Source organism: Dermacentor andersoni, chromosome 1 (genome assembly GCF_023375885.2).
Source record: "Dermacentor andersoni chromosome 1, qqDerAnde1_hic_scaffold, whole genome shotgun sequence".
Lineage (NCBI taxonomy): Eukaryota > Metazoa > Arthropoda > Arachnida > Ixodida > Ixodidae > Dermacentor > Dermacentor andersoni.
The window spans coordinates 89,078,332-89,106,277 of record NC_092814.1 but is presented as its reverse complement, the minus strand read 5'-3'; the positions used below and the strand labels follow the sequence as shown (position 1 = coordinate 89,106,277).

The following is a 27,946-nucleotide window of genomic DNA, read 5'->3' as shown; positions in this document are numbered from 1 at the left end:
CCTCCTTTCATTGCTGCATGGCACATTTACAGAAGCAGATTTGCATGCTCCGCATTTCATAAGAATCCCCGAGCTGTTTGCACTGCTGCTGGCTATTTGCTCAAACTGCAGGCACTACAAGCTATGCAGAAGCATCACACATGCAACATCGCTGCTGGCAAGGTGCCAGTCCTCCGAGAAAATGGGCACAAAAGCTTTTGTTTGAAATCTGAGCTGTTTTTGAAGCCCACATTGGTGTAATACTTTGCAGACAAAATTGTCACTGCCGAAACCTATGCCGGCAGACGTATTTTGCAATGCTCAAACTTGTGATGGGCACTTTAGATGCAGATCACGACAATGTTTCATTTGCTCCTGAAATGCATGAACCGACAAAATATTCAATGAATTTACAGTTAACCTGCGTAACATAATATTGCAAGTTATATAGCTAAAGGAATGTTAAATTAAATTCTGCGGTATGAAGTGTAAAAACCATGTTTCAATTATGAGACATGCTGTAGCGAGAGGCTCCGGATTAACTTTGGCCAACTGGGTTTCCTTAAAGTGCACCCAATGCACGGTACACAAGCGTTTTTGCATTTCACCCCCACCGAAGTTTGGCGGCCACCACCAGGATTCGATGCTGCACCGTCACGCTTAGTAGTGCAAGGCCATAGCCACTATGCCACCATATAACTTACCACATCAGGTAAGTTATATGGCCGACACAGAAAAGGTTTCAAGCTGTAGACTAGTATTCCATGTAAAGCAATGTTAGCACAAGCTCGACATAAGCATATACCAGCAAACCATGCACCTGACAATATTTTCTGCATACATTTTACTGTGAAGCAATGTATGTGCACTGTTTCCTCCTCGCACTGCTAGCCTCTGCATCCTGCTGCAACCGGTTCTTCCACTTCTCAATGTCATCAGGCAACCTTTCATTCAGCCTTTATGCACTAGCAAGCAGTAGCACGAATTTCAACAACAAAAGCTGGTAAGGCGGACTTCATGTGTGCCAAGACATCCACTCAAGCATGCCATAGGCAGTGTCCAGAAGGCAACTGTCTCTGGCACAGCATACCTTTTATTTGATATGAAAACTAGGAAGACAGCTTGGCAGAAGTTGGCTATTATGAGAGCTAATGCATTAATCCTTTAAGTACCCTTTAAGCATTTAATTCATGAACGTGAAACATCTGGACTGGCTGTGCCATCTAAGCAGTTAAACTAAAATTTTATAATAGGACTTGTTTTTATACAACAATGGCATGGCAAACTTATTGACTGGATTTGCCATGTCGAATCAGGGCAAAAAGGCAAGCATGCCCTATGAACGACGAAGAAATTCAAGAATTTCTCATTAAGTATGGTTCAGAGGACTTCAACGTTGATTACAACATGTATGCAAAGGACAGTGATAGCGACGAAGAGGCCATATTGCCAAAGGAACACAAATTATCCTAATATCATGAACTGGCACAAGTCCACTTTTGTTTGACATTTCAGATTTACAAATTTGAAGTGTATAAACATACTGCCAATAAATAGCATTGAATTCAAAGCCTGCTAATGTGTGCTTTAGACAGAAATTAAATGTTTTGCATTTCAGAATAATGCCCGGCACCCAAAGGGTTTAAGAGTCCAAAGAAACATTGAGAAGAACTCACGCGCTGGGAATCTGCAGAAAGAGGAGGAACTGGCCACCTTCATAAGGGCTGTCTGGAGGCCCTTCAATAGCTGCCTGCCAGTGGGCACACAGAGGGTCCAGCGGCAGAGCCCCAATGCCCTCAGGAGGTTCTGTCTGCAACAAGCGCAGCTCCTGCTGCAGCCGCACAGCGCGCCAGGAGCCCTCAGGGCCCCAGTCGTAAGCACGGCCCCTGGGGCCTTCCCTGAGCTCCTGCAGGCACCGCCGGCACGGTGCACTGGCAACCCTGCATGCACCAGCACCGTCTCTTCAGCAATGTTGTCATGTAAAGAAGCAAGCGCCTTACAAACTTATGCATTGTCACTCCTAGGTCAATGACATAATAAATCGAAGTGCAGTACTAGTAACAACATGGAACACCTGCGACCCATTTTCCATAAGAATACTGCATGCAAGTTGTAAAACAAAACTTGGTATAGACATCCGGAAAGCTGCATTTCATGCTTAAGAAACAGAAACCAATAGAAATTGTGGATGGACAAGAATTCCAATGCTACCCAGTTAAATATCAATAAGATTGCAAACCCCAACTTAGGGTAATGCAGACAGTGCGTCGAAACAGAACTAAGACCAAAACGAAAAATGAATAAACTATATTTTTGCCCGGAACGAAAACGTAACCGAAGTATTATTTTGTTCCAGAGTGAAACCGAAATATTTTTGATCAGTTTTCGGTTCAAGGGGAAAGTCTGCAATCCGAAACAACAGACTTCAGGAAACATCAAAATTAGCATGCATATCTAAAGCAAAAATAGTGCGAGCGATTGCCGGTAGAGCACTCCACTAATGTAAGCCTGTCTCCCAGTGCCCAAGCAGATCAGCATTGTAGCAAATTACAGGGCTTGCATGCTTAAGACCTTATCGTTTCACTTTCTATGGGCGTCAGCGTTTTGTTACCGAAGTTTTAACGTTCGCTTAAGTTCGTTTTATTGGAACAGCGGTCTCGTATTTTGGAGAGTACACTTTATGACATGTTGCTCAGATCATGCTCAGTGCCTTGACTCAACGCACTGAACATGATCTCAAAATTTATAATTCACTTATTGAGAAAAATAAATACTATGTTTTTATCATTAATCTGCTCCAAAATTTTTTGCACGGGAACCAAAACTTATGAAACGTTGCAGATCATTTTGCTTTATTTTGTTCCAGATCAGAACTGAAACAGACCTTTTTTCAGTAGAACGAAACTAAAAACCAGAATGAAAAACATTTCGTTCCGACACCCTGAATGCAGATACACGACCCCTTTCTGCCACCTGCTGTGTCCCACCAGAAAAGATCTGTCCCACAAGCCACCACACAGCAGACAATCAAATAAGGTCATGTGTGGCATGGGCCACCTGAAGATCTGCACAAGTTGATCCAACTTCTTTCTGATACTTCGCGTGAGGTGGTGAAGTAGCTCAATTACATAGAAAAGCCACAATGAATGTGAAGAGAGGCCTCGAAAATTGGGAGCGCATGCAAAATCTCAGGGGCTATGTTGCACAATTCATTCTGTTGTCTGCTGCTTGGCACCACACAGTGAGTTTTACTAGATGGGCAATGGAAAGGGATTGTGTGCAGGTCAAACAAAGGTCATACAATGCAGCAATAATGTTGCTACTTGACCCTGAAGATTGCAGTAAGCAGTTTCACTTCAAAAAATGTCTGAAAGTGAAGCAGTTCTGTTGAACCTCAGCACAGCAATAGAAGGCAGTAGTGTACGAGGGCGATTATTGTGGACTGATATGCAAGAAAGTCAAATAATAAAGTTACCTCAGTAGAATCAGTTAATGTTGCCAAATGAGGAAACAGAAGAAAGTATATAAAACAGGTTCCATATTCAAACTTTTCTTATGGAGATCATTTCCTCGTTTGCTGGTAAATGGGCAGCTACCATTCGCGATTGCAATTAATGTGATAAACAGTTAATCACTATGGCATGGTGATGGAGCGTGTGTATAGAAGCCCTGTTTTGCATAATGACGGAAACATTTACAACCATGAATTTCATTAATTATATATTTTCTGGGTCCTCATGTCCCAGACCTGCACTATAGGCTATCAGGGAAAATGCAGTGGCAGGCTCCGCAATTTCCATCAGGCGTTCCATGCTGACAAAACGTGTGCGATTATGAATAAAAGCAATTTTATACCAACCAGTCGGAATGCTTTGGCATATACAGGTTGTCCCAGCTATCAAGCACCGAGCTTTATTAAAGACGGATCATCCTATGTAAATTACTTAGTGCATGTTGTTTGGAGTGCAGTTGAGAAAACAGAAGTAATTTTTTATTCCCGACACCCAATTAGTTAATCAAAAGTAATCACCTAACATTACAATTGTTATACAGTCGAACCAGACTATATCGAACTCGCAAAAAAACGCCTATCAGTTCGATATAGAGCATAATTCGATATAAGCCTGCTAAAGAATCGGATGTCATAAAAGCGCATACCATTTACAAAATCACTTTATTGATCAAACAGCTTAGTTTCGCATTTCCTGTATTTTCTTCTGCTTGGCCAGTTTCGCTGCCTGCGACACTCGCACTTCTCCACATTGTCTAAGGAGTCTGACCAGCTGAGGCTACAGCCTTCCACATTCACGCAGGAGTGCCGGACTAGTGCGAGTGTACCAATCACCTCGGAGGACGTGGGCAAAGGACAGTCGTTGCTTTCCTCATTGTGGCCACTTTCACTTGTGCTCGGTACGATGTCAGCAATGTAGTCTTCGTTTTCAGGCTCTCCTGTGGTCAAGACACCATCATCTGCACTCACAAACTCGTCGACCGTTGATTCGTCAACGCCTTCCGGAAATTACGACAGCTCGGTCCAAACTTCGGCAACACCAGCAGTGGTTTCGTCGCACTCATCTGAAATTAGTCATCACTGAGCATGCAGAAGCCCGGCACACCTGAAGCAATTTCAGATGAACCACTTGTACATGGCCGTGCGTACGTGTTGGGCGCCACGGGCACCGAGTCACAAGTTTGTACGCTTTTGCCCTAATCTCCCCCTTATTCTTCAAGATCATGCTGAGAGTGCTCCTAGTAATCTTGCACGCTGCGGGGAATCCGACTTCCCACTGCATTCGACCTGATTTATGATTTCGAGCTTCACGGCGAAAGGCGAATTCTGCCGCTTCATCACGGCAACACTGTGAGAGAAGGCCCACAAGGCACAAACACAATGAACCCGAAAAGCAGCCAGACAACTCGCACTTGCGCCATCTTGCACGACGAGGACACAAGAGCCTCTGATTGGCTGTCTGAGCAAGCGCTGCAGGCGTGCCAGGATCATTTTCTGCAGGGGGGTGTTGACGGCTCGCTCGACCTACCATGACGCAGCGTGGTCATGGTAGGGAGAGCGGTTTGATGGAGCCGCGCCGCCGGGTTTACCCGCCACCACGAGGGAAAGCCAACTTCTGGGGGCACTTTTAAGCTGCTTGACGTTTGATATATCGGGAGTCGCTGCTATTTTCATTCGATGTAAGCGCAACTTTTGCTATATATACCTATTGTAACTATACCGTGTTCAAAAATTGTTCGATATAAAGAATAGTTCGATGTATATGGGTTCGATATAGTTGGGTTCGACTGTACATGTCAAACTGTCAATTTGCAGATAATCGTAAGAGACATCAAAATGAGATGCTTCCAGCAAGGTGCACATTGTGCGTTTATTTTTTCCAGCCAAGAAAGACAGTCCATGAAATATGAAAAATATCACACGAACACACACCCATGCGAACGGGATAGCAGCACCATCCAACAGTCTCTGTTGCAGATCAAGCTGTTTATCTCAGACTTGCCGCTCAGGGCAATGCGTTTCATTGACGTTAGTATGAAACAATCACCGGGATCTGTGAACGCATTGTGAAAACAACATGCATGCCGTTATCATAGCCACTCGGTGCAGTACCATATGTACAGCTTGCTCTTCCACAGAGATCGTTTGATGGCGCTGCTAGGCTGTGCGTGCCGGCATATAAATATATATTTTTCGTATTTTCGCATAGTTTCACACTCTGCAAAGAAAAATAAACATATGATGAGTACCGTGCTGGAATCATCTAATTTTTACGTCTATTGCAGTAATTTACAACTCCCAGTAGGCATTGACAATTCGAACTACAGTCGGAACCCGCGATAACGAAATACCGCAACAACGAAATTCCCACGACAACGAAACATTTTCGTATCCCCGGCGAACGCCCATAGGATTGAATGCATTTCGTACCACTCGGCAACGAAATGTAGCTGTACTGCAATCCCGCATCAACGAAATTTGCCGGAACATAACTCCACATATTGCGTGAGGGTAGCAGGCTCCAAAATGTGCTCAAATGCGATTGTTTTGCATTAAAATTGCGTAAAATACCACCACATTACACTTGTGTGGGCGCCGCCATTTTCGTTCACAAGAACAACCAAGCGCCGGAAGCGATCAGTGCGCTGGAAACACGTCATGGCCGCCATCTTGTTTGTTGATCGCCCGTTTGAAGCGGCACCATGAGCGGCACGTACGTTGCTACAGACATGTGACGACTGTGTTTGCACGCCTACCAGGCGAGATCGTTGTTCGAAACGCGCGTTCATTTTGCGTTCCCCGCGGTTGACGACTCGGCGAGGCCTAGGCCAATCGCGTGAGGCGAGACTGAACGCAAACTGGACGCGCGTTTGCACTGCGTAATGTGCGCCTCGGTGAGAAAAATGCAGCAAAAACTAAATCCACGTCCCACCTACGTGGAATTGTTTATGGCGCTTGAGATGGCGGTCGCGGCACATGGAGTGTCATGCATGGGGCCATGATTGACCGATCATCCGGGAATACGCATCCCTTGCTTCAAGAACGCTGGTTTTGGTGCCACCCAACAGGCGTCGTGTGCAGATTCTACGCCGGATGTAGATTTGCGTGAAAGGGCCGTTATCTTGATCGTTTGTTTGCCTTTGCGTACACGAGATACGATCACTTTTGCGATCGGCACCGGCCGCGGCGGCGCCTACGGCCAACAGCGTGCGCTGGAGAAATGCTGCTGCATGCGCTGTTGCTCTGCGTCCGGTGCCAAGCTACGCAAAATCTCGGCAAGTGATCGCATCTCCGAAAGCAGTTGACCGAGAATTCGGCGCTACGGCAGTACTGCCACTGCTGGTCGACGCATGCGGCACACTTTGTACTGTCAACAATGCGGTTCTATATCTTCGAGCAAAGCTTGCAAAGTAGGCTAACGGAATTTGGACGGTAAAGTTTTGTTCTGCGATGCATTACCTATCTGTGCTGTCTCTTTTCGCAACAACGAAATTCTCGCGACAGCGAATTTTTTCGCGTTTCCCACCGATTTCGTTAGCGAGGTTCAACTGTATTAAAAAACAAGATAATTAATTTTAATGAATTAATATTATGTTAGGGAATAAAAAAGAATCCGAGGACACCTAAACACTTCTTACAAGTTGTGAATGTGAAAGCATTAATGTCTAATTGAACGCCACTAAGCAGTCCGAGTTATGAACTTCTCGCGGGCAAGCGAGCGCGTTGAGAAGCTTGGCCAACTCCTCCTAGACAGCACAAGTCCAGTGCACTTTGATCCACAACATCATGCTACCTTGCCCAACTGCCATAGAATCTAATCGAGACACTCCCAAGTAAGCAGCGGTGACATTTACGTCGCCACTTTCGTCATGCCAGGCTTGGCAATGGAAATTTCAGTCCAAGTAGCATGACGTCATAAAGCCGAGTGCACAGGCCTGACTTGGCACATTTTGATTTGGCCTTAACAAGGCACAGTTAGAATGCAGGAGACAGCTTGCACGGACAGGGACCGCACGGACAACACAGGCTTCCGAGAGCGAGGGTGACATGGCGTCATGGCGATACCTTTTGCCCGCACGATACCCTATTCCCTTTCTTCAATGAAAGCCGTGCTCCCTCACTGGATCCTCGACACCGGATGGAAAGCGCAAGCGGCAGCAACAACATCATTCCTGCCAGCGTATAAAGAGCACCACCTCCCGCCCGCGCTTTGTGGACTCGGTAGCTGTGCCATGACACAGCCTCCTCATCCACTTACTTTCACAATGCAGGTACTCGTGCCTACCTTCGCCTAAGTCTTGCCAGCACTCTTCAATCTTTCATGGGTCGTCCTACCTCAGCTGGAAAAGCCATTCTACAATTGGAACTACAGAGCCTTTGTTTTAAGCACCTCGGAAGCGTCAATGAAAACCGCGCTCCCTCACTGGATCCTCGACACCGGATGGAATTTTAGCATTGGAGAAGATTTTTCCCTTCCTGCTCGTAAAGCACGCAAACACCTTGTCATGTTTACAAAAGCAAAAACCGGACCGTTCTCCCTGCGGTACAAGACACTGTTTCTCGGAAAGAAACTCTACATCTTTGATGCTGTTACAGAAATGGTTACATAGCGTTTACCTCGCCATCGTCACAAACCTAATCTTTGCGATATCGCCCCTCGAGAGAATATTTGCCTCTCGGTTGTCTACACCAACATACGCAGCCTACTTTGAAAGAGCGATCTTGTGTCCAGCCTCGTGTCTTCAACGGGCAGCAACCTGCTGGTCTTGACAGAGACTTGGCTGACTGATAATATAAGCAACGCTGAAGTTCTTTGCAACCTACCAAACTTTAATCTTTTCCGTGCCGATCGCACTAGCTCTTGAGGGGGTGGCATCCTTATTGCTACAAGCAATCAGCTACAGTGCTCCCACATCAACATCTCATCAGACCTTGAAATATTATGGCTCCTTTGTCGCGCTACACCAGTATCTATATTAATTGGTGTTTGTTATAGACCCCCTCATAATAGCGCCAAATTCCCCCGTAAACTGCACAACATTTTAAATGAACTTAAACTAGACAGCCTAAGGCACACACCCTTCTTTTTGGAGGTATCAACTATCCTGGCATAAATTGGTATGCCCCTCATGGACCTATTTTTAGACAGGATGAATCCCGTGAATTTATGGATGTCTGCTTAAATTTTAACGTAGCCCAACTAGCAACCCAGCCTACATGCATCGCCAGAGATACTGCTAACATTCTTGACCTCATACTATCTAGCCACCCCGGCAGCCTCAACACTATTATCTCCGTGAAATCAGGGATCATAAAGTCATTCATGCATGCTTTAACTTCGCCTTAATAACAAAAGCAACTTCCCCAAAAACAATTTCTCTTTACAACAAAGGAAACTATGAGGCCTTCAACGCGGAATTGGAGGCCTTTTTTACATTGTATCGGGAGTCATTCGACGAACAAGTCATCCACACAAACTAGTCAATATTTAAACCTAAAATGAATGAATTGACTAATAAATATATGCCCCAAATGCAGCTACCGCGCTAACCACCACAAGCCATGGTTCACCAAGACTCTTGGAAGATTAGAAAATAAAAAGAAACATCTTTTTCGTAGTGCTAAACTGAGCAGAACAGACTGCGCATGGCAAAAATATTACGCTGCTGAAAAGGCGTATTTGGTCGCAGTAAAAAATGCTAAAGGTTCCTTTTATCATATCGACTTGCCGAACATACTTACAGATAACCCAACTAAATTCTGGCAGCTTTTAAACCCCCAATCTTCGTGCGTTGTTACCCTGACTGACAATTCTGGATGTGTTATTTCGGACGATGAGTGCGCTAATGTATTTAATTCTGCCTTCGCACTGTATTCACTAAAGAACAAGAACCACTGCCCCTCATGAAAAGCCAGTGACCCCACAACTGCAATGCCAGCCGTTACGTTCTCAGAAACTGGCATATCCCTTCTTATAGATAAGTTAAAACTTTCTTCAGCTACTGGCATTGATGAAATCAACACAAAGGTCTTAAAAAACACTCGCCATACGTTTGCCAAGTTTTTATGCTTGCTGTTCTCGCAGTCCATTTCTACAGGTATCCTACCCCACGACTGGAAAGTAGGGAAGGTCGTCCCAGTCCACAAGCCGGGTAAAAAGATTCACCACTTAACCACCGCCCATATCACTAACCAGCACACCCTGCAAGCTCATGGAACAAGTCATTTGCTCTTTAACAATGCAGTTTCTGGACTCAAATAAGTTCTTTCATTCATCACAGCATGGATTTGGTAAAGGATACTTGCGTGAAACTCAACTAGCCATTTTCGTTCATTACCAGCATGCCAACCTTGACGCTAACCTCCAAACTGATGCAATCTTCCTCGACTTTGCTAAGGCATTTGACAAGGTACCCCATAACCGCCTATTTCTGAAACTTTCCGGCCTAAATTTGCATTGTGACATACTAGTATGGATAAAAGAATTCTTCACTCACTGCTCCCAATCAGTCGTCATTAATAAACAAATGTCTAACTTATTACCAGTTTCTCCAGCGGTGTCCCAAGGATCTGTCCTAGGGCCACTTTTGTTTTTAATTTATATTAACGACCTACCTCAGAAATTAGATTGCCATATTCGGATGTTTGCGGACGATTGCGTCATTCACAAAACAGTTACTGAGACCTTTAACCAGCAATCCCTACAAGATAACCTAAATCTGGTGCAATGACTGGCTAATGACAGTTAATATAAACAAATGCAAATATATATCTTTCCACCGTCACAGTAATCCTCTCCTGTTTCCCTACACTATCTCTAACGTTCCTATCGATCCTGTCCAATCACTTAAATATCTCAGTGTTCATCTTAGTCATGATCTTACGTGGAATAGCCATATCGCAAACAATATTTCATCTGCTAACAAAACGCTTGGCTTCTTAAAGCGTCGTCTCCACTCTGCCCCCAAGCATGTTAAGCTACTCGCATACAAATCACTAATTCGACCAAAATTAGAATATGCATCGCCCATCTGGTCTCCGAAACAAGTATACCTTGCTAATTCACTTGAATCAGTTCAAAACAGGGCAACTAGATTCATTCATTCCTCGTACTCTTTTGATATCAGCATATCATCTCAAATAGCAGTCCAACCTACCTACTCTTGCACTCGTCGCCACATTGCTAGTTATTGCTTATTTCATAAATTCTTTTATTCCGAGCTATCACAGGAACCCTACATCTGCCCCCCTCCCCCACCACGCTTCTCTCTTCGCACCGGACATCAGCAGCAGGTATCTCGAGCACGAGCCCGCACAACAACTTTTTCTTCATCATTCTTTCCCCGGACTGCTAGCGACTGGAATGGCCTTCCCCAAGAACTTGCTGCCATCACATGCTCATCTATGTCCCTTAAACAAATTACGCATGCGCTTGCATCACGATAATCATTTCTGTTTCTATAATTCGTCCAAAATTTTTTCTGTACTCTGTTAATCTATATGTGGTACTCTGTTACCCCTTATGTAATACCCTCACATGAGGGTCTTTAAGGAAATAAAGTGAAGTGAAGCAACACTTGGAATGCTATAGCGGCAGCATGGGTCCCCTTTACCCTGCTCTGCTCCGTCAAGGCACGCTCATGACATGGCGTCGCAGCCAATGGAAATTTAGGGGCTGTTTCTCGCTTGTCCATACGACAGATGCTGGCTTTTTGCTCAATGGGCCATTTGACGCTTTCGCATCAAAATTACCAACAGCTTCTCAACTAGACTCTGAACAACCTGCATTTGGTCTTAGTCCTGTAGGATGATCGGTCTGTTTCTAAAGTTCGGTGCGCGATAGCTGGGACAGCCTGTAGAAAGGAAGCGGGCACAAACACAATAGGACTTGTAGCTCTGTACCCATGGTAAGAAAGTCCACACAAAGTGCTGCCTCTTGCACAATGCAGCCATAGCAAACTAGTACAAAGACAACCCTCTCAGGATCAGTAGTGTTGGCTACAGTAGCATAGCCTTTGCAATAAAATAAAATTAGAAGAAAACAAGACCTTTCAGTTCCTATACAAGGCCCTCGCATGCGAGCTGAAACGTCTTGTTTTCTAATCTTTATGTTTTTGGTTGGCGTCCGTTTTATCTTTCAGTATGAGCAATTCCACCCAGACAAGTTTTCATGGAACTCTTGATTTCATATAATAAAATGAAATCTAGAAACTTTGGTTATGTTTATGTATAGCCCAATAAAAATGGTTTCCAGTGCTCCATGGCACATGCAATCTACAAACTACAAGCCACTTGTTTTTTGCAGAAAATAAGTGGTACGCACAGACGGCTGTAAAGGATCCTCCAAGAAGTGACTTTGTGAGGAGGCTTGAAGAGAGGCCAACGGTGTTTGATGAACAAAGACCAGTGATCTTCACTGAGTTCACACTCCAGAATATGCCTCCAGCGGCGGCAAACCTGGCTACAATGCCACAGTGACACATCATCCAGCCGTCTGAAGATGAGGGACAGCACTACATTTGGCAGAGACAAGAAGGTGTAAGTATCACACAATCACATCATTATGCCACAAAGTTATACCAATGCCTTGCTCATTAGAATCAAAAGTTCCATCTATGTGCCTAATGATTATAAAAGTATCCTCTACACATTACACATCATATCCAGAACCTCCCAGAGACCTCAATGCCTTTCATTGCCAGGGAATTATCCCCAACACATATAACCAGTTATAAGGCCCCTTCTGCACCCTGCCTGCAGTACAAAGCACATTCATTTTCTTCAGAAACTACTCCCAATAACAAGTCTGGAGTGAATGATTCCTCACTTGAGTGCTTGTGGCAGTATCCCTAAGTTGAGGACACGAAGACATTCAATTTGAATAACCACCACTGCAAAAATTGCAAGACTTTTAGCAAGTTATTGTTTGTCGCACTGGTGATGTAAGGTTGTAACTTCGGAGATACATATTGCAGAGTCGCTCTCTTTAAAGGCTCATTACTAAGTTATTGCTATGGTGTGCATCCCACAAGGCAGCCTACAGATTAACTTGGTACTTTAGGGTTTCTTACAGCAGTATTGACATGAAAATTCTGTGTCAAAGCAAATAGCTTTCAAACCACTCCATTCGAAATTCCTTACAGCATAACAAATACGAGGACAAGGACAAAAACCTGCTACGTAGAAGCTCAATTCTTACCCCTATCCTTGGCATCAAAACCCAAACATAAATATACAATGCACAAATACACATTCTCACTGTGTGTACATGCCACATTGGCATAATTTTGTACCAAGAAAAGATAGTAATAAAATCATACTAATAGTAGTATACAAATACATATGATGAAAATACGCCTATGTTCTCATGTGAATTACAAAAATACATACTTTATTGTTATAAGTATTACCCAATATACAGATAGAATACAAAGGCAATCATTTTACACCCAAAAATAAAACTACTCAAATGCATACAGTAAAAAATGCTACAGAAATCTGAGAATTGTCTACTAATGCGTAAGCCTTCTTTGGCTCCGCTGCTACTTTGCTTTTGCTTACTTATTTAGTTAGCTTATGCACGCTTACTCTTCCACCAATCATTTACTGTTGCACTATTATAACAATTACGTGTTAACATGGCCAATTGTGCATTTACTTTGCAGATATAAAGCATCACGGGATGGACAGATCTTGCTGGGATACTCGCCAAATATGTACTTACATGAACATGCAATTGCAAATGCAAAAGGCAAGAAGGAAAATACCCTACAGGTCATCTGTCCCAATATACTACTTTTACAGACCAAACATTATGCATGTTAATTCCCACTTGTGTCCCCTCTTTTTTTCTTCTTTCAGGTAGCTGCTGACCCCATAATTATGGTACAAAGCCTCAATGCTTCAATTTCTTGAGACCACAAGTAATGAATTACAGCACCTTTTATTTTTATATGACCTGTTCAAAATGTGCCTCAAGTGTGCTGCTGCTTTGGGCATGAAAAAGGAGACTCATCACAACGCTGAAAGTAAAGGGGACAGTCGTGTGGTATCAAAACCAACTTAAGAGCCCACCAGTGAGCTCAGTGCAATGGTTGAATGACATACAATGACCATGCCACTGAAAGCTGCCAAATCGACCCTTCCAACAATTAGCTTCTCTTGGGAACACAGGGGGATACCCTCTCCCCTCGTCCCACTGAGTGCTAAATGGGCTCGGCTTTTGGCAGCACTGCTATAGTGCATGTGTATGTGTCAGTGTTATCTACTTGCCTGCCAACCTGTGAACTTAAAAATTCATAAAATGCTATACAAACGCACGACATCGAAAAGGCGCAGCAGAGAGGAGAATAGCACACATTTATAAAAATAAAGTTTGCCCTGAATGCATGCCTTTTCAGGATTACATACGTACTTTATTGATGAGAGTTTACATTTAAATGCAGCACAAAAGCAGCAACAAACTTGGCACAGATAATACTGCCAAGCTAAACACTAATTAAAGGGAAATTAAAGGCACATATTAAGTCAATGTGGACTGTTAAAGTAGCATTCCTAAATTCTCGCAGTGCTTCTTTCGTGCCAAGAAAATGCTCAGGTTAAGAGGAAATCATGTCTGAAAGGTTTGCATATTCTAGTGCGATTCAAATCACCCGCCGCCGATCGTGGAGTTCCAATGCTCCATACACCATCACCACCCTTTACTGCCGTCAATGAATAAAACTGAGCATGACAGTTGGCGTTAGTTTCTTGCGCAAAAAGCCAGAAATTGAGCCAAGACAGAGTCGACAGTGTAGAAGAGGAAGGGAAAGCGCGCTGAATCATAAACATGATCTTTGACACTCGTCGCAAAGGGCCTCACTCTCTGCTACTTGCAGTTTGTGCAGTTTTCGCAAGCTAGTAAAACCAGCGCAGCACTATGCCAAAAAGTCATATTTCCTAAGAATCGACTAGAAGTAGACAAGTTGCTTTTCCTTCGGTCTTATAATGCAATACAATTATCTTTTTTGTTGTGAGTGGTTGAGTACTAGGGACAGAATTATAACAAGGTGTCCCTATGTTATCGGGCTAGTACTTGAAAGTCCCGATAGAGCCTCAAATTGTGTCCTCCATTTACCTCAACTTCTCGATTACTAAAGCTCTGTTTCCGATAATATCAACACCTCAGACATTGTCGACCATAAACTCATCACTTTAGCTTCACTTAATATTTGCCTTTAGGGTACCTTTAACCTCACAGCAACTTTGCTGCTGCCGATTTCGCATGCTTCAGGAACTTGTCTGCATAAATTTGCTCAAGGCAAGTACACCGCTTGTCCTTTTAACATAGACTTTTAACGGAAGGTTACAAGACGGACTATCGAAACTTTTTGGCAAACAACGTTTTCAAACAGCATTCACAAAATCTTAAATCAAGCCCAAATTCATGAGCTTTATGAAAATTTTGTGAGAAGTGGCACGTATGTATCTGGTACCAAGAGACCGCCACCATAACAGGTTTCAATGACATGATGAGCCTCCCTTTTCACATCCAAAGTCGCGCTGCACTTGGTGTGCATTTTGAAATGATCACATTAAAACTTGACATAATATTAGTTGCACTTTTGTGGAATTGAAGCTCCATATCGTAATTGGAGCCTAAATTAACCGGATAGCCGTCAACGGCATTGATGGCTATCCAGTTAAAGCAATAAAAACATGGCAAAAATTTTCTCAGTACTTGTTTAAATAACTGAAAATGATAATGATGGAGAATACAATACATAGTTCTAAAATATAGCTCTAAATAAACATTCACGAACTTACCTTCAAGTGGGAGCTGGGCCAAGACACCATCAGGCATTGACTCCTGTGGCCTTGGGCTGCTAAGGGCAGATATACATTCTGCGAGTCTATCAGCTTTTGGCCCTGCTGCTGGCAGCCTTGGACGCTCAACATTATGCTTCACCATATCATAAAAGTCTTCCGGTTCATCATTTCCAGAGTCTTCAGAGTCACTTTTCTAAAATAAACAAAGACAAACATTACAAGAACATACCCTGACCTGCTTTATTTTCTACTTAACAACCTAAACAGGACTTAACTAGTATAAAAAATATATGTAAGGGAATCACCAGCCGGCTGGTTTTATCTTCAGGAACAGTAAACATTCTTTTCAAAATAAGCAAAGTGCAGCAGCAAATCCAAAGGAAGACTGAGAAAGACTGCACGACAGATACATGACATGTTCAGTCTTTTCCCAGCTTTCCTCACGATTTTTCGTGTCACACTAAAAATTTTAGACAAGCTTCAGCGTAGTTCCCTCCATGCACATTAGTGGAAAACAAACAAGGAGCCGCATAAACACAGAAAAAATATAAAAGTATGGAGCACATGTCTAAAGGGTGTCGCCGCTAATTGAAGCTAGGGTTTTAAAAATATTCCTGCTAATTGAAGCTAGGGTTTTAAGAACATTCCTGTTCGCTAAAGAAGGAAATGTGTCGTTATCCACTCTATTACACAAGCCACACTATTTCTTATATTCTAATCGCATAATTAGTCAAGATTATTAATCAACTGTCTTAAATTTAGGGAAAAAGTGCCTATGAGAAAGTTGTAGAGTATGCCAGGAAATGTCCAATGCAGCACCTTTCAACTTCCTACCTATTACACAATTTCTTTTCTGAGTCATAAAAAGAAACCGAAATATGTAAGTCAGAAAAGGGGAGAGAGCTGAAATTACTGGAGGATGATCATTCAAGTTAAGCAATAGCTTCCTGCTAGATCAGCTGAGATTATCTGTTGAGGACACTTATTGTTTAGCTCTATTGGTTAATGGTATCAGGTATGTGGATGCTCCAACTTACACTGCCTGCAGCATGCCTTCCACTCGATTCTATGCCACTCTTATAGACCATTCATGCCTGGCTGATCTCACTGACAAAGCGGGCAAAGCGTCGCTCTGACCACTGATGAAGCACGAAAAGGAATAGCCTCAAAAAGTAATCACAACAAAATTGCGGCTCAAGTCGGCACATTTAATTACACTGTCTTCATGATCAACACAATTTACTTGGCCAGACAGCCATTACACTAAGTCTTGAGGAGCCCAAAAGAAAGGTTTGCTTAAAAAAAAAATGAACATGTGACTACCTACTCGCACACCATGACCAGAGCTCTCAATTGTGCCCCACATGAACAGCACATTTAACCTGCTGTGCTGCCACTGAACAGCGACGCAATTGGTGGCTGTGAAATTGACGGCAGAAATTACGTCTCTCTTGCACTGCTGAAAGCCACAAGCACAGTAGTTCACGACAGCAATAAGCAGAGTTAGGAACCCGAAATTGTAGCTGCCCTGCCACTTTCACAGTGACAGCACACTAGATTACAAGTGCTATTCGCTCATGTGTGGCATGTGCAACATGTTTGAGAGTACTGGAATTGCAGCACACAAGTTGGCAGCTACAATATTTATGTATATATTTTTTTCTTTTCTTTAACCATGTAGACACGTATAAGGGGTATACTTGTGGCCCTTACAAAGGGCCAGGCCATATGGTCCCATTTATCAGATTACGAATTCTAGTAACTTGCATGCTTTCTCACGGAATGTCTTCCTCGATTTATTCATTTCAACGAGCTCCTCTCTCTGCTTCAGCCACCAAATTATGCACTTGTCGTCGACACCGCAGTTGCGGCCAGCTGCTCCGTTGGGATGCTCCTCAGTGTTCGCAAAAAGATGCAGGGTCGTGCGCCATCAAACACCTCCTCTACATTGCGGACTCCTGGCAGCAAAGAAATGAGCCGAAAGAGCTCGCTGAAAAAACTAACCCCGCAAATAATAGGTGGCACTGGTGATTTGGTGCTGCCACGGAGGAACACGGTCGCGGCCGCACCCCAGACGTCAGAGGGCAAAGCACAGCTCCTGCCATATTGTAACAGTGCGTGAAAATTCGCTGATCAGCACGTGCAGCATGAGCGCACAGAACATAATTGCTTCATACATCGAAGAAACGCAAGAGCGAGGGCTGTCCACAAAAGGTTCCGTAGTGCCAGGGACGTGGTCTATGTGGACGCGGTGGAGTACGCAAATAGAGTATGTCGATAGTTGCTACGAGTCTAGAGGGTGACTGCAGAGTTAGTGGGACGTTAAAAACAGGGAAGGCGGCGGTGGCGGAGGAGGCTGCCTTAGCACTGGCAATAGCCTCCACGGAAGCTAACATCGTAGTCTGCGACTGCAAGACAGCCGTCAAGAACTATGCAAAAGGAAGAATCTCGCCGGGAGCAATGAGAATTTTAAAAAACTTTCGTGAAGATTGCAACATTCACATTATAGGGAACCCGCACACTCCTCCCTTCCCGGGAAAGAAGTAGCGCACAACCTGGCTCGAGAACTGACAGGCCGAGCAGGTAACACGCAATACTGGGAACGAAGAGAAACCGGATGACCAGCTTTAACGATATTGCCAAACACTATAAATTGGGAAGGGCCCATTTCCCCCCGGTGCACTCCTCGCTGAGTAGAAGGCAAGCGACGGCATGTCGCTTCTTACAAACAGATACATATCCGAACCCGGTGGCCTACCACTGCTACTACCCGGACCTTTACACTGATTGATGTAGATTCTGTCAAGAAAGGGCGGACCTACAACATATGGTTTGGGCTTGTCCTCGGACACCCACCCAGAATAAAATAAACAAGACCAGAGAGCCGTGGAAAACAGCATTGCTCAGCTGTGCACCGGAAGACCAACTCAAGGCAATCCAGCAGGTTCGTACGAAGATGCCGCTAGGGCTCGAGGCCGTCATCTAGGTAGAGAGGCCCAGGTCTCAAATCTGCTGTGCACAAATAAAGTTTATTCCTACTCCTCCTCATAGCTGGACTATGTTTTGTGAAATTTTGGGCTGCCAATTTGGGGGTGCGGCCTTTACTTGAGATTATACGGTAATATTCCGTAGGTTTCTTTAAATGAGGAAAATATTGTGTAGTAGGTAGGAAGATGTCCCCTAGCAAGTCTGAATACTTTCTCATTGAAAGTTTTTCTCTCCAGTTAAAAATTTGCAAAGCTGATCAACTAATCTTGACTGATTATGCAAATAGGCAAAACAAAAAATTGCTTTTAGTCACTTCTTCCTATAGCGTGCTGGCATATATTGAAAACCATGGATAAGTTAACTGGGATACCTTGTTTAAGGTATAAACCCCACGCAAGCTATCTTGCGTGTAACAGCGCAAGCAATGAGATGGAGATGGCTGTCCCGTTCGCTTGTCCCCTACAAGCCGTACCCCATGCGAGTGATGACCTTGGGTGGCACCTCTCCGGTGTAAATATGTGCCGGAACTGGCGTGACACACACTTTATTAATTTAAGTTGATGTGTTTCACTGTAGGGAGCAGTGTAAGATATTTCTCAAGGTCTAGCCATAGGTTCTTATCCTTGCGCATATCACAATTTAGTCATTAGCTCATTCCATGCGACAATCAGTAGTACTTGACTGATGTACATCCAGTTCCAGGTTTGCACTATCGGCTAGTCACTCTTAGTACTTTCGGGCGACGAGTGACGAATTCTAGGTTTCCAGAACTGAGTGACAAGAACAAGCGATCTGTTTGCGCGACTGCCCGTTTCATTGCTCAAAGCCGTCGCTATCATACACAAAATTGCTCTCATGAGGTTTGGGTTTAAGCAGCTGCACAGCAAACTGCAGCCAACAGCCGTTACAAGATGCAGTATCAAACCTGTCAAGGTTTATGGAGGGAGCACCAAAATGATGAGCATAAATGACAAAAAAAGCCGAATGTTATTTTGCTGTTTCCCTGCTAGCTCCCTATTTGTCTTGCTTATAAGGCTAACTTTCCACTGCACATCAAAAGATTGAATCAGCTATCAGTGATCCTCCACTATTTTGAATATAAAATGTCCAATGAGATCCAGCTAAGTTACCGTCTATTTGGTATGTTAGTTCCTTCTTTGTGTACTCCTTGTGCAGTAAGCTGCATTTAGGGTTCGCCACTTGCAGTCTGAATGGAAAAATGCTGAGAAAGCGTACACTAAATTCATTTTTGTAATTTTCTTTAAATCAGACAGCCATTGCAAACTGGAGCCATTGTACCAAACAACGTCAGTGGCAAAAGGTGACAGGCCTGGGAGTGCCAGGCTAGCATTCCAGGGCTGTCAATGTAAAGGTCGTGAGTGCAGCTACTCGCGACCTTTACCGGTCTCGCAAACTCAGCAACTAAAGAGCTAACCTGGATAATAGACCGCCCACACATTACGAAAAAAACACTTTTACAGTATTCACTATGGCAAGAAGGGAGATGAAAAACAAACAGTAGCAGCTTTTTTTTCTCCCTCACAAAGCCTGACACTCCCAAGTTGTAAGGTCTACGCGAGTACAGATCAGTACTCTTAGCCATTCATTCATGCATAATGTGCCAAATATGCACAAAATACAAGCCATTCTTGCAATGTATTTAACAGGGAGTACTTAACATTGTTCTTGCAATGGCATGGCACTAAGGACAAGCATACAGCTGCTGCATTTACCTCTGCATCCAGAAGGCATGCTCACAGAAGGCATGCTCACTAGGTATGACCATTGATTGTTGCCCGTCTTTCAATAGCTAAAAATTTGTTTTTATAGCCAGTGCAGATCTCATTCAACCCTCATAAGCTTAAAATATTTCTTGCACGATGAAGCAACTTCCTTAAGTGCCTAGCAATTATAGCATAGCACTACATTTATGTTCGTTCGACAGAGAATTTGACAAGACTCACATTTACAACCGAGGATTTATCAAGTACACATGCGCCGACAATTAGGAACAAAATGGGGATCAAGGTAAAAAGAGTGATGAGGTAAATGCATGCCACAAGAAATAATGTTCTGGGGCTTGACCTGTCAAAACCCTGACACGATTACAATGCGCACCGTATTTGGGAACTCGAGATTGATTTTGAACACCTGGGGTTCTTTAATGTGCACCTGAATCTATCTACATGAGCACTTTTACTCGTGTACATATCGAAATATGGCCACTGCAGCCAAAGCGGACCCACAGCCTCGAGCTCATCAGCGAAACATCTTAGCTGCTAAGCTACCACGACGGGTGCGAATACCAACCTTGGCTCTATGTTTGCCGACTTGCGAACATCAACGACAGCATGGCGAGCGCGAGACAAAATATTAAGGAGTGACTGGGTCTGCAGCCGCTATTCAAGTACATTAATTCTTTGTTCATCAGATGCATTGAAGGCACAATGGTGAAAGTGCATCTGAAGGTGAAGTGCATTGAAGGTATCTTCAGTGCATCTGATAAATGAAGAATTGGCATAATTAATGATGGCTGAAGCCCCAATCCCCACCCACCTTACTGTTTCCTCTTCTGATGACCATGCTGCCACTGGTGTCAGCAAATAAGCAAAGATACGTAATGCCATAGTCTTGTACTCATATTATTGCCTCTTACCTCTTTTTACCTTTATTCTTACTTTCTGTCGCAGTGTCCGCGTATGCATATTAATGCTCAAAGATGGAATTCTTTCCCAATACCTCACTTGTTGAGCATCTTTTCTGTCAACTTCTCTGCACTACACTAATGCCCTTGTCTACCTAAACATCCGTCATGCAGTGCAGCAAAATTGTTCCTACGGCAACATAACTAATCCCTGTGTTTCTTTTTTCCATCCATGTTCACTTCTCACTGCTTTTCACCATGAACATAATAAAAATGCCAACCCATACAGGCTGCAAACACGCAGGCATTATCACTGCAAAGCCCTGCACAACAAAGGTAACCTTAAAAGTCACTGCTCTGTAGTCCCAAGTAGACACTTTTTGCCAGCTGTAATAAATGGCAATGTACAGAAAACTGCTTCATAGAATATAAAAAATATAGTTGTCCTGTGGTTTTTCAAGATGAAAGAAAGAACTAGTTTATTGATTTCATAATATTTAGTCTATGCCCATTACAGCCCAAGTACAACACTATGTGAAGTTTTTAAGGAATGCTAAGTGGCAGAACTCAAGATGTCGAAGAAGACAATTAAAATAATTATGAGTATAATAAATGATAACAAGATGGTAAATAATGCACAATTGCTACCTACATTTACCAGTTTACTATGTAGGCATTAATAATAATACTAATAATAATAATAATAATAATAATAATGATGATGATGATAACAACAACAACAACAAATTTGTTTGACAGGGACAGGGGTAACTGGAGATTGCAGGGAGAGGCCTTCATCCTGCAGTGGACATAAAACAGGCTGATGATGAATAAATTTGGGCTTTGTAGAAAGTATCTTTAAATCAGCCCATAAAGCAGACACCCATTAAGAAAAGAACATCTGCAACACAAAACTAGTGTTACACAACACTTCTAAGGTCCCTTCCATTTGACGTAATAGTTCTGCAGAAACCCGCAAGGTGGACAGAACTAATAAAGGGAAAATGAGACATCCACCCAAACGGTGGATGTCTCTTCCATTTGCCTGTATTTCGTGAAGAGGTTCAGAAGGTGTTGAACTTACGATTTGCTTCATCAATGCAGCGCTTGTGGCATCTACACACATATCACTAATCTTTTCACCAGAGTGTGGGCAGGATGCAGAAGGAGCGCACAGCATTCCCTGCACTTGCAGGAGAGGCATTAACGGCATGTTGTAGAGAATGCTGGGCTCATTCTGCATGTACACAGAATTAGCACTGTTCAGTTGAAAACTGCTCAGTAGGGGCAAGATGAATCAACCAAACCCTCCAATGTTACTATGCGACTTTTGAAGATTGTCAAACTGCTTGCCAACACCTACAGAAGAGCAATGATCTCTGGTTAGCACTATATCGGTACAACCATAGCCAGCAAGTTCTTTCTACTTTATGCTGTAGCGCAGCATGTAAAATAAAGAACCCAAAATTACTGCTTACCCATCCCTGGTCTCCATCCAAGTCGGACAGCACATCAGGATACAAAAAAGCATGGCATGTGCAACACAGAGGGTGGCCAAAGGATGGTCCATAGAAGCCATTGCATGCATGGCACACCGTTTGCTGCAAGGGCCAAAGGAACATGAATCACATAGTACTTGAGACAAGAGCCCAGCCAAGGTATACATGAATATTTTGTGACTCTTCAGACTAATTTCATGGTCACGGGCTATAAACACACACAGCATGTGAATCTAGAATAAGCAAACAAGAGGCTGTGGGCGCCACAAAATGCAATCAGTCTGCAACTGAAGGTCAACAAAAGTATTCTAGTCTATGCCATAACTCTGCCCCAAAAAGTACAACAAACTAAAGAGGACTAGTGATGATGCTCTACAACAACACACATAGCACAAACGGCTAAGTCACGCAGGATGAAATAGCGTGTACGCCTAGTTTACTAGCAGTAAAAGGAAATTTCGGAGATGCACTTAGATGTGGAATCCGCTACTATGCTGCAGTTTGTAAATGAGTTTACAAGGCTCAAGACTGCCCTGTCGCGCTGTCTACAAAATCCCAGTGCGAGTACAAAAGCAGCTACATTAATTGCATATACAAAAATTTTAAGCGTCTCATGCCCTGGCAGTCACTAGAAGCGTTCGATGCACGGCGTACTGTTGCGAGCGCAAAGTCGAACCCAATAAAGGAAAGCTAAGCGAACAGATTTATCATTCCTATCTGTCAACGCTTAAGCGCATGCAAAAATGCGATTCCGACATACCGTCAGTTCACAACGTGAGCGCTTAAATGTCGCGTCGCGGACGCGTCCCGTAACAATCAGCTACTCGAAGGACGGTAAAATATCCATCGTCAGGGAAAGAACAGCGGTACCTAAAATTCATACTAGCCACAGTAAGCCACAACATTACGCACTGATGCGATTGCCTGTCGCGTCAATTGATGAAATCGCGTACTGTTTCTACTAAGCAACACAAGTGCTGCTTTCGAACGTTTCGAAGACGAACGGCGCTCTCACGTAGCGCAGAAGCAAATACGAAGTGCCATTAAATTGCCACCACATAAGCCTATGACAAACCTTGAACTGGAATATATTGTGTCCGTTTCGAGTAATTTCTTCCAGCCGACCATCAGCAGGACGCCTGACAGATACCGTGCTGCGCTGGAGATTGCAGTTCACGGCAGCCATTTCCTACGCCATGCGCTGCCGCTGAGATGAAAATGCTATGCTTAAACGACAGATCAAGAGTGCATCGCTACTCTTTTGGCACAAAGATGCTCAGACCTGGCATATTATTCACCTAGTCAGCGACGTAACTAAACCAGGCGGCGACAGAAAAACACGGCACACTGACGCTGCGCTAGGTAGACGCTCAGCCGTCATAATATCTGCACCCGCTCGATCGCGTTCCCTAGCCGCGTTCGACTTCCAGCACAACAGTGCTGGCACATGGTGGCCACTAACGGTATGGCGCTGCTGGTTTCAGCAGTTCTGTTAAACATGAAAGTACTGATCAAAATGTTTTTCTATATGTTAGCACCTGTGTATAATTATATTTTACAATGACAAAAAGATTAAATTGTAAAGTACAGAACAAGTCCGCTTGCACGAGCAGCTTCTACTATTGAAAGTAGTAATAGGAACCGCACTCTAAATGCCGCGTCATCTGCAGTAATTGCTTAATTTGTTCGACTGTTCTCAGTCATGAGTAGCATAGTTTCATATAAAGTTACTTGGTCGAGTAGTAGCTTAGTGTAATGCGGAAGCAAAGACAAAAGGTTCCACCGGTGTGCGCCAGCCGAGCGCTGCGAGGGACTTTACCTTGATCAAGAACAGCACTTTCGCTTTGTCGGTGTAGCCGGCTGCATGTGATTTCAACCACCCTTTCTTCTTTTTTTTTTGTTTTTTTTTCTTGTCACGTGCTTTATACACTTGCCTCATTTACCTATGCAAGTTAGTGCAGGGACCAGCCGTGCAGTCCTCTCACCTGTACAGACTGGTTTGCAAGTGAGGCGTTACGCTGGTGCCGTGCGAGAGAGAGAGAGAAATTTGTTGGAGAGAAAAAACTTCATTGGTGCCGTGCAAGCTCCTTGAACCAGAAGAAATGACACGGCGCCCCTCTCACTTGTGGCGCGGGAGAAGTACGGCGCGAGAGAGAAACGTTTATCAGAAATAAAAAGCAACCCTGTGGTGCTTCCGCCAAGGCGCCTAGATAAGGTGTTCTGCACCTCGACAAGTATAGCTGCAATCAGTCAAACTACTTTCCTGTGGGCAGGGGTCCCTACTGGAAGGATAGCCTTCCAACAGAACGTGTGAACTATGTAGTCTGTAGATGGTGCACTGTGGCTGGCCCACCCGCATTGCAAGTGTCACAGGTTGGATCCAGCAACTTCTCACAGTATTGGTCTCTGAATGAAGGCGGGAAGTGCCATGCCTTCCTGGCATGGAAGCCTATAGAGGGATAGGGCAAGATGGGCCTTCGGGCAAAAGCACTTGCAGCAAGCTTTCTATGCTGTCAGTGCTGCAGGTGAGCATCGACGGGAACAGCCAGGAAGGTTGTAGAGACAGAGAATAATAACATGCAAATTTTTAATTCGGGTAGTTTTTCCAAATCCCGCATTTGCAGAAGAGCCAGTTGCTCAGGCCAACTTTCTTGCGTAGATTCGCGGAAAGAATAGTCTTTAGCAGCAGCCAATGAAGCTCATTAGTCACTGCACTCACTTGCACGATGTGAACTCATGCAGCACTGCACACAGCAGTGACAAGAGTTCACACTAGCTGCATACCTATTGTTCTTTTGTTAAATAGGTGCACCTTATGTATTCATGTTTCGCAGCATCACACTCCTCCTGGGCAACTTCGACGTACTTGGCTCTCCAGATTTTGGGAATACACAGTGGCCGATTTACTATGAATTGCACTGCAGTGACCCCGTAATAATAACCCAGGCAAGTGTAACAGCCCAGACAAGGTCTACACACAAGATGATGCAAACTATAATATTGGCAACATCTCAAGTATTAAAAACACAGTTTCACTTTGTAGGTAAAGTGCATAAGCCATTGTTATTGAAACTTCCGTTGCTAATTATGCACTTGCTAATCATCATCATCAGCCTATTTAATGTCCACAGCAGGATGAAGGCCTCTCCCTGCAATATCCAATTACCCCTGTCCTGCACCAACCGATTCCAACTAGCACCTGCGAATTTCCTTATTTCATTGCCTCACCTAGTCTTCTGCCGTCCTCGAATGCACTTCCCTTCTCTTGGCACCCATTCTGCAACCCCTAATGGTATAACAGTTATCTAACCTGTGCATTGCAAGACCTGTCCAGCTCCATCTCTTTTCTCTTAACGTCAATGAGAATATCGGCTACACCCGTTTACTCTCAGATCCAAACCGCTCTCCTTCAGTCTCTTTAACGTTATGCCTGCGTTCTTCGTTCCATCGCTCTTTGCGTGGTCCTTAACTTGCTCTCAAGCTTCTTTGTCATTCTCCAAGATTCTGCCCCATATGTAGGCACCGGTAAAATGCACTGGTTGTACACCTTCCTTTTTAATGATAATGGTAAGCTTCCAGTCAGGAGCTGACAATGTCTGCCGTATGCAATCCAACCCATTTTTATTCTATAAATTTCCTTCTCATGAACAGGGTTCCCTGTGATTAACTATCCTAGGTAAATGTACTCCTTTGCTTACTCTAGAGGCTTACTGGTGATCCTGAACTCTTGTTCCTTTGCCCGGTTATTCATCGTTATCTTTGTCTTCTGCATATTAATCTTCAACCCCACTCTTACACACTCTCCGTTAAGGTCCTCAATCATTTGTTGTAACTAGTCTGCAGCGTTGCTGAATAGAACAATGTCACCGGCAAACCAAAGGTTGCCGAGATATTTGCCGTCGATCCTTATTCCTAAGCCTTCCCAGTTTAATAGCTTGAATACTTCTTCCAAGCACACAGTGAATAGCATTGGAGAGATTATGTCTCCTTGTCTGACCCCTTTCTTTATAGATATCTTCCTACTTGCGTAGAATTAAGGTGCTCTGTGGAATCTGTACATATTTTTTAAGATATTTACGTAAGCGGTCTGTATTCCTTCATTACATAATGCCTCTTATGGCTGCTGGCATCTCTACTGAATCAAATGCCTTTTCTTAACCTATAAAAGCCATGTAGAGAGGCCGATTGTACTCTGTGGATTTCTCGATTACATGATTTACATATTAATGACATGGATCTGATCCACTCACTAATAGTAGCTTCCTTAAAAACACACCAACAGTAGTGCTGCTGGCAGATTTGGGTCATAACACACAGCTGCACAACTTGCTGACAGCAAAATTTACAACTGGCCGTACAGAGGCAAATGAGGCAGTGAATAGCATTGCACATTCACATGCACATTCACATGCATCTGTGCTTTTCAGCCACAGCACCACCTATCAGGTATGCCAGCACTCCACAATGTTCTGTGGTTTATAACCAGGTGCATGTGTCTGTGCAGGGGGGGCGGGGCATCTGCTTGAACATGCCAGTACATTGGAACCAACTTGGTGCAACATGCATCACCAAGCGAGAACGACTTGTGGCTCCTCTTCATTATGAAAGGCTCCAAGCTATGCTCGGCCACAGCCCACTAAGGTGCAGGTTCATTCTATAAGCTAAACCTTTGAAGGGCCATGTGTGTTAGAATATTGTCACTCAGATTGTGTTAGGATATGTTGGAAATGAAAATACCATGATATATAGTGATAGAATTGAGCATGAAGCTCTCTATTCAAGTAGAAATGATAATTTTTAATTGGCATAGAAAGTCATGGAAAACGGTATTGCGCCAACTTGTGATGAAACCATGGTACTACACTCGCAGACAACTTTCTGTGGCAATAAAGGGAAGGCTTTGGGGGCAAAGTGCACACAAGCGACAGCACTTCTGAAAAAGTCCTGCACTTTAATCTGTGTTTGTTTGGGAAAGGGAAATGAACAACCTATTTAAAATAGCTAATAAGACGAAACATACCACTGAGTGTTGAAGGTGACTTATATGGTGGCATTCCCTTTCCGCATCTAGGCAAACATAAAACCGTCTGACGAGGAGATAGCGCCAATTCAGAGCCTGTTCCAAGAAACCAAAAGCACTGACAAACGCAGCCAGACTACTTGGTGCAGTAACATGCCCTCGTAGCTTTCCCTTTATTGGCACAGAAAGTTGCCCACGTGTAAAGAGATCGGTGCACTGAGATTACTCTACAAAAGTAGGTTGTTACTAAGTCTGGCAAACTCATAGTTTAAAATTGCAGTCTGTATGTCATATAGGCGTTTGAGCGTTAGTTGACGAGTATAACGAGCTAAATAAAGTTCACACTAACAGGCAGCACAGCTCTACAGCTAGTGAACGGCAGACCCGTGGCATCCGTCAATGCATGGTAGCAGTGCTTTTGTACAGTACACATGCGAGTTTGTGAGTGAGTACCCCAAGTTTTGTGGTCACTCTGCAAGATACAAAATGCCATGCTT

The 27,946-nt window shown here is 43.8% G+C and overlaps 1 protein-coding gene across 1 annotated transcript in view; it reads right to left on the bottom strand.

Annotated features, from left to right (window-relative positions):
- morgue (modifier of rpr and grim, ubiquitously expressed) overlaps positions 1–23,874 on the bottom strand; it is a 77,125-nt gene extending 53,251 nt beyond the window's left edge. Inside the window, exons 1-6 of the mRNA XM_055061730.2 lie at positions 23,728–23,874; positions 23,505–23,636; positions 22,409–22,531; positions 15,296–15,491; positions 11,814–12,003; positions 1,656–1,919 (exon numbers count right to left, since the gene is read on the bottom strand). Of these exons, the coding sequence (XP_054917705.1) occupies positions 1,656–1,919; positions 11,814–12,003; positions 15,296–15,491; positions 22,409–22,531; positions 23,505–23,615 (884 nt within the window). The 5' untranslated portion in view covers positions 23,616–23,636; positions 23,728–23,874. The remainder of the gene's footprint in view (positions 1–1,655; positions 1,920–11,813; positions 12,004–15,295; positions 15,492–22,408; positions 22,532–23,504; positions 23,637–23,727) is intronic.
- Positions 23,875–27,946: the final 4,072 nt, after the last annotated feature.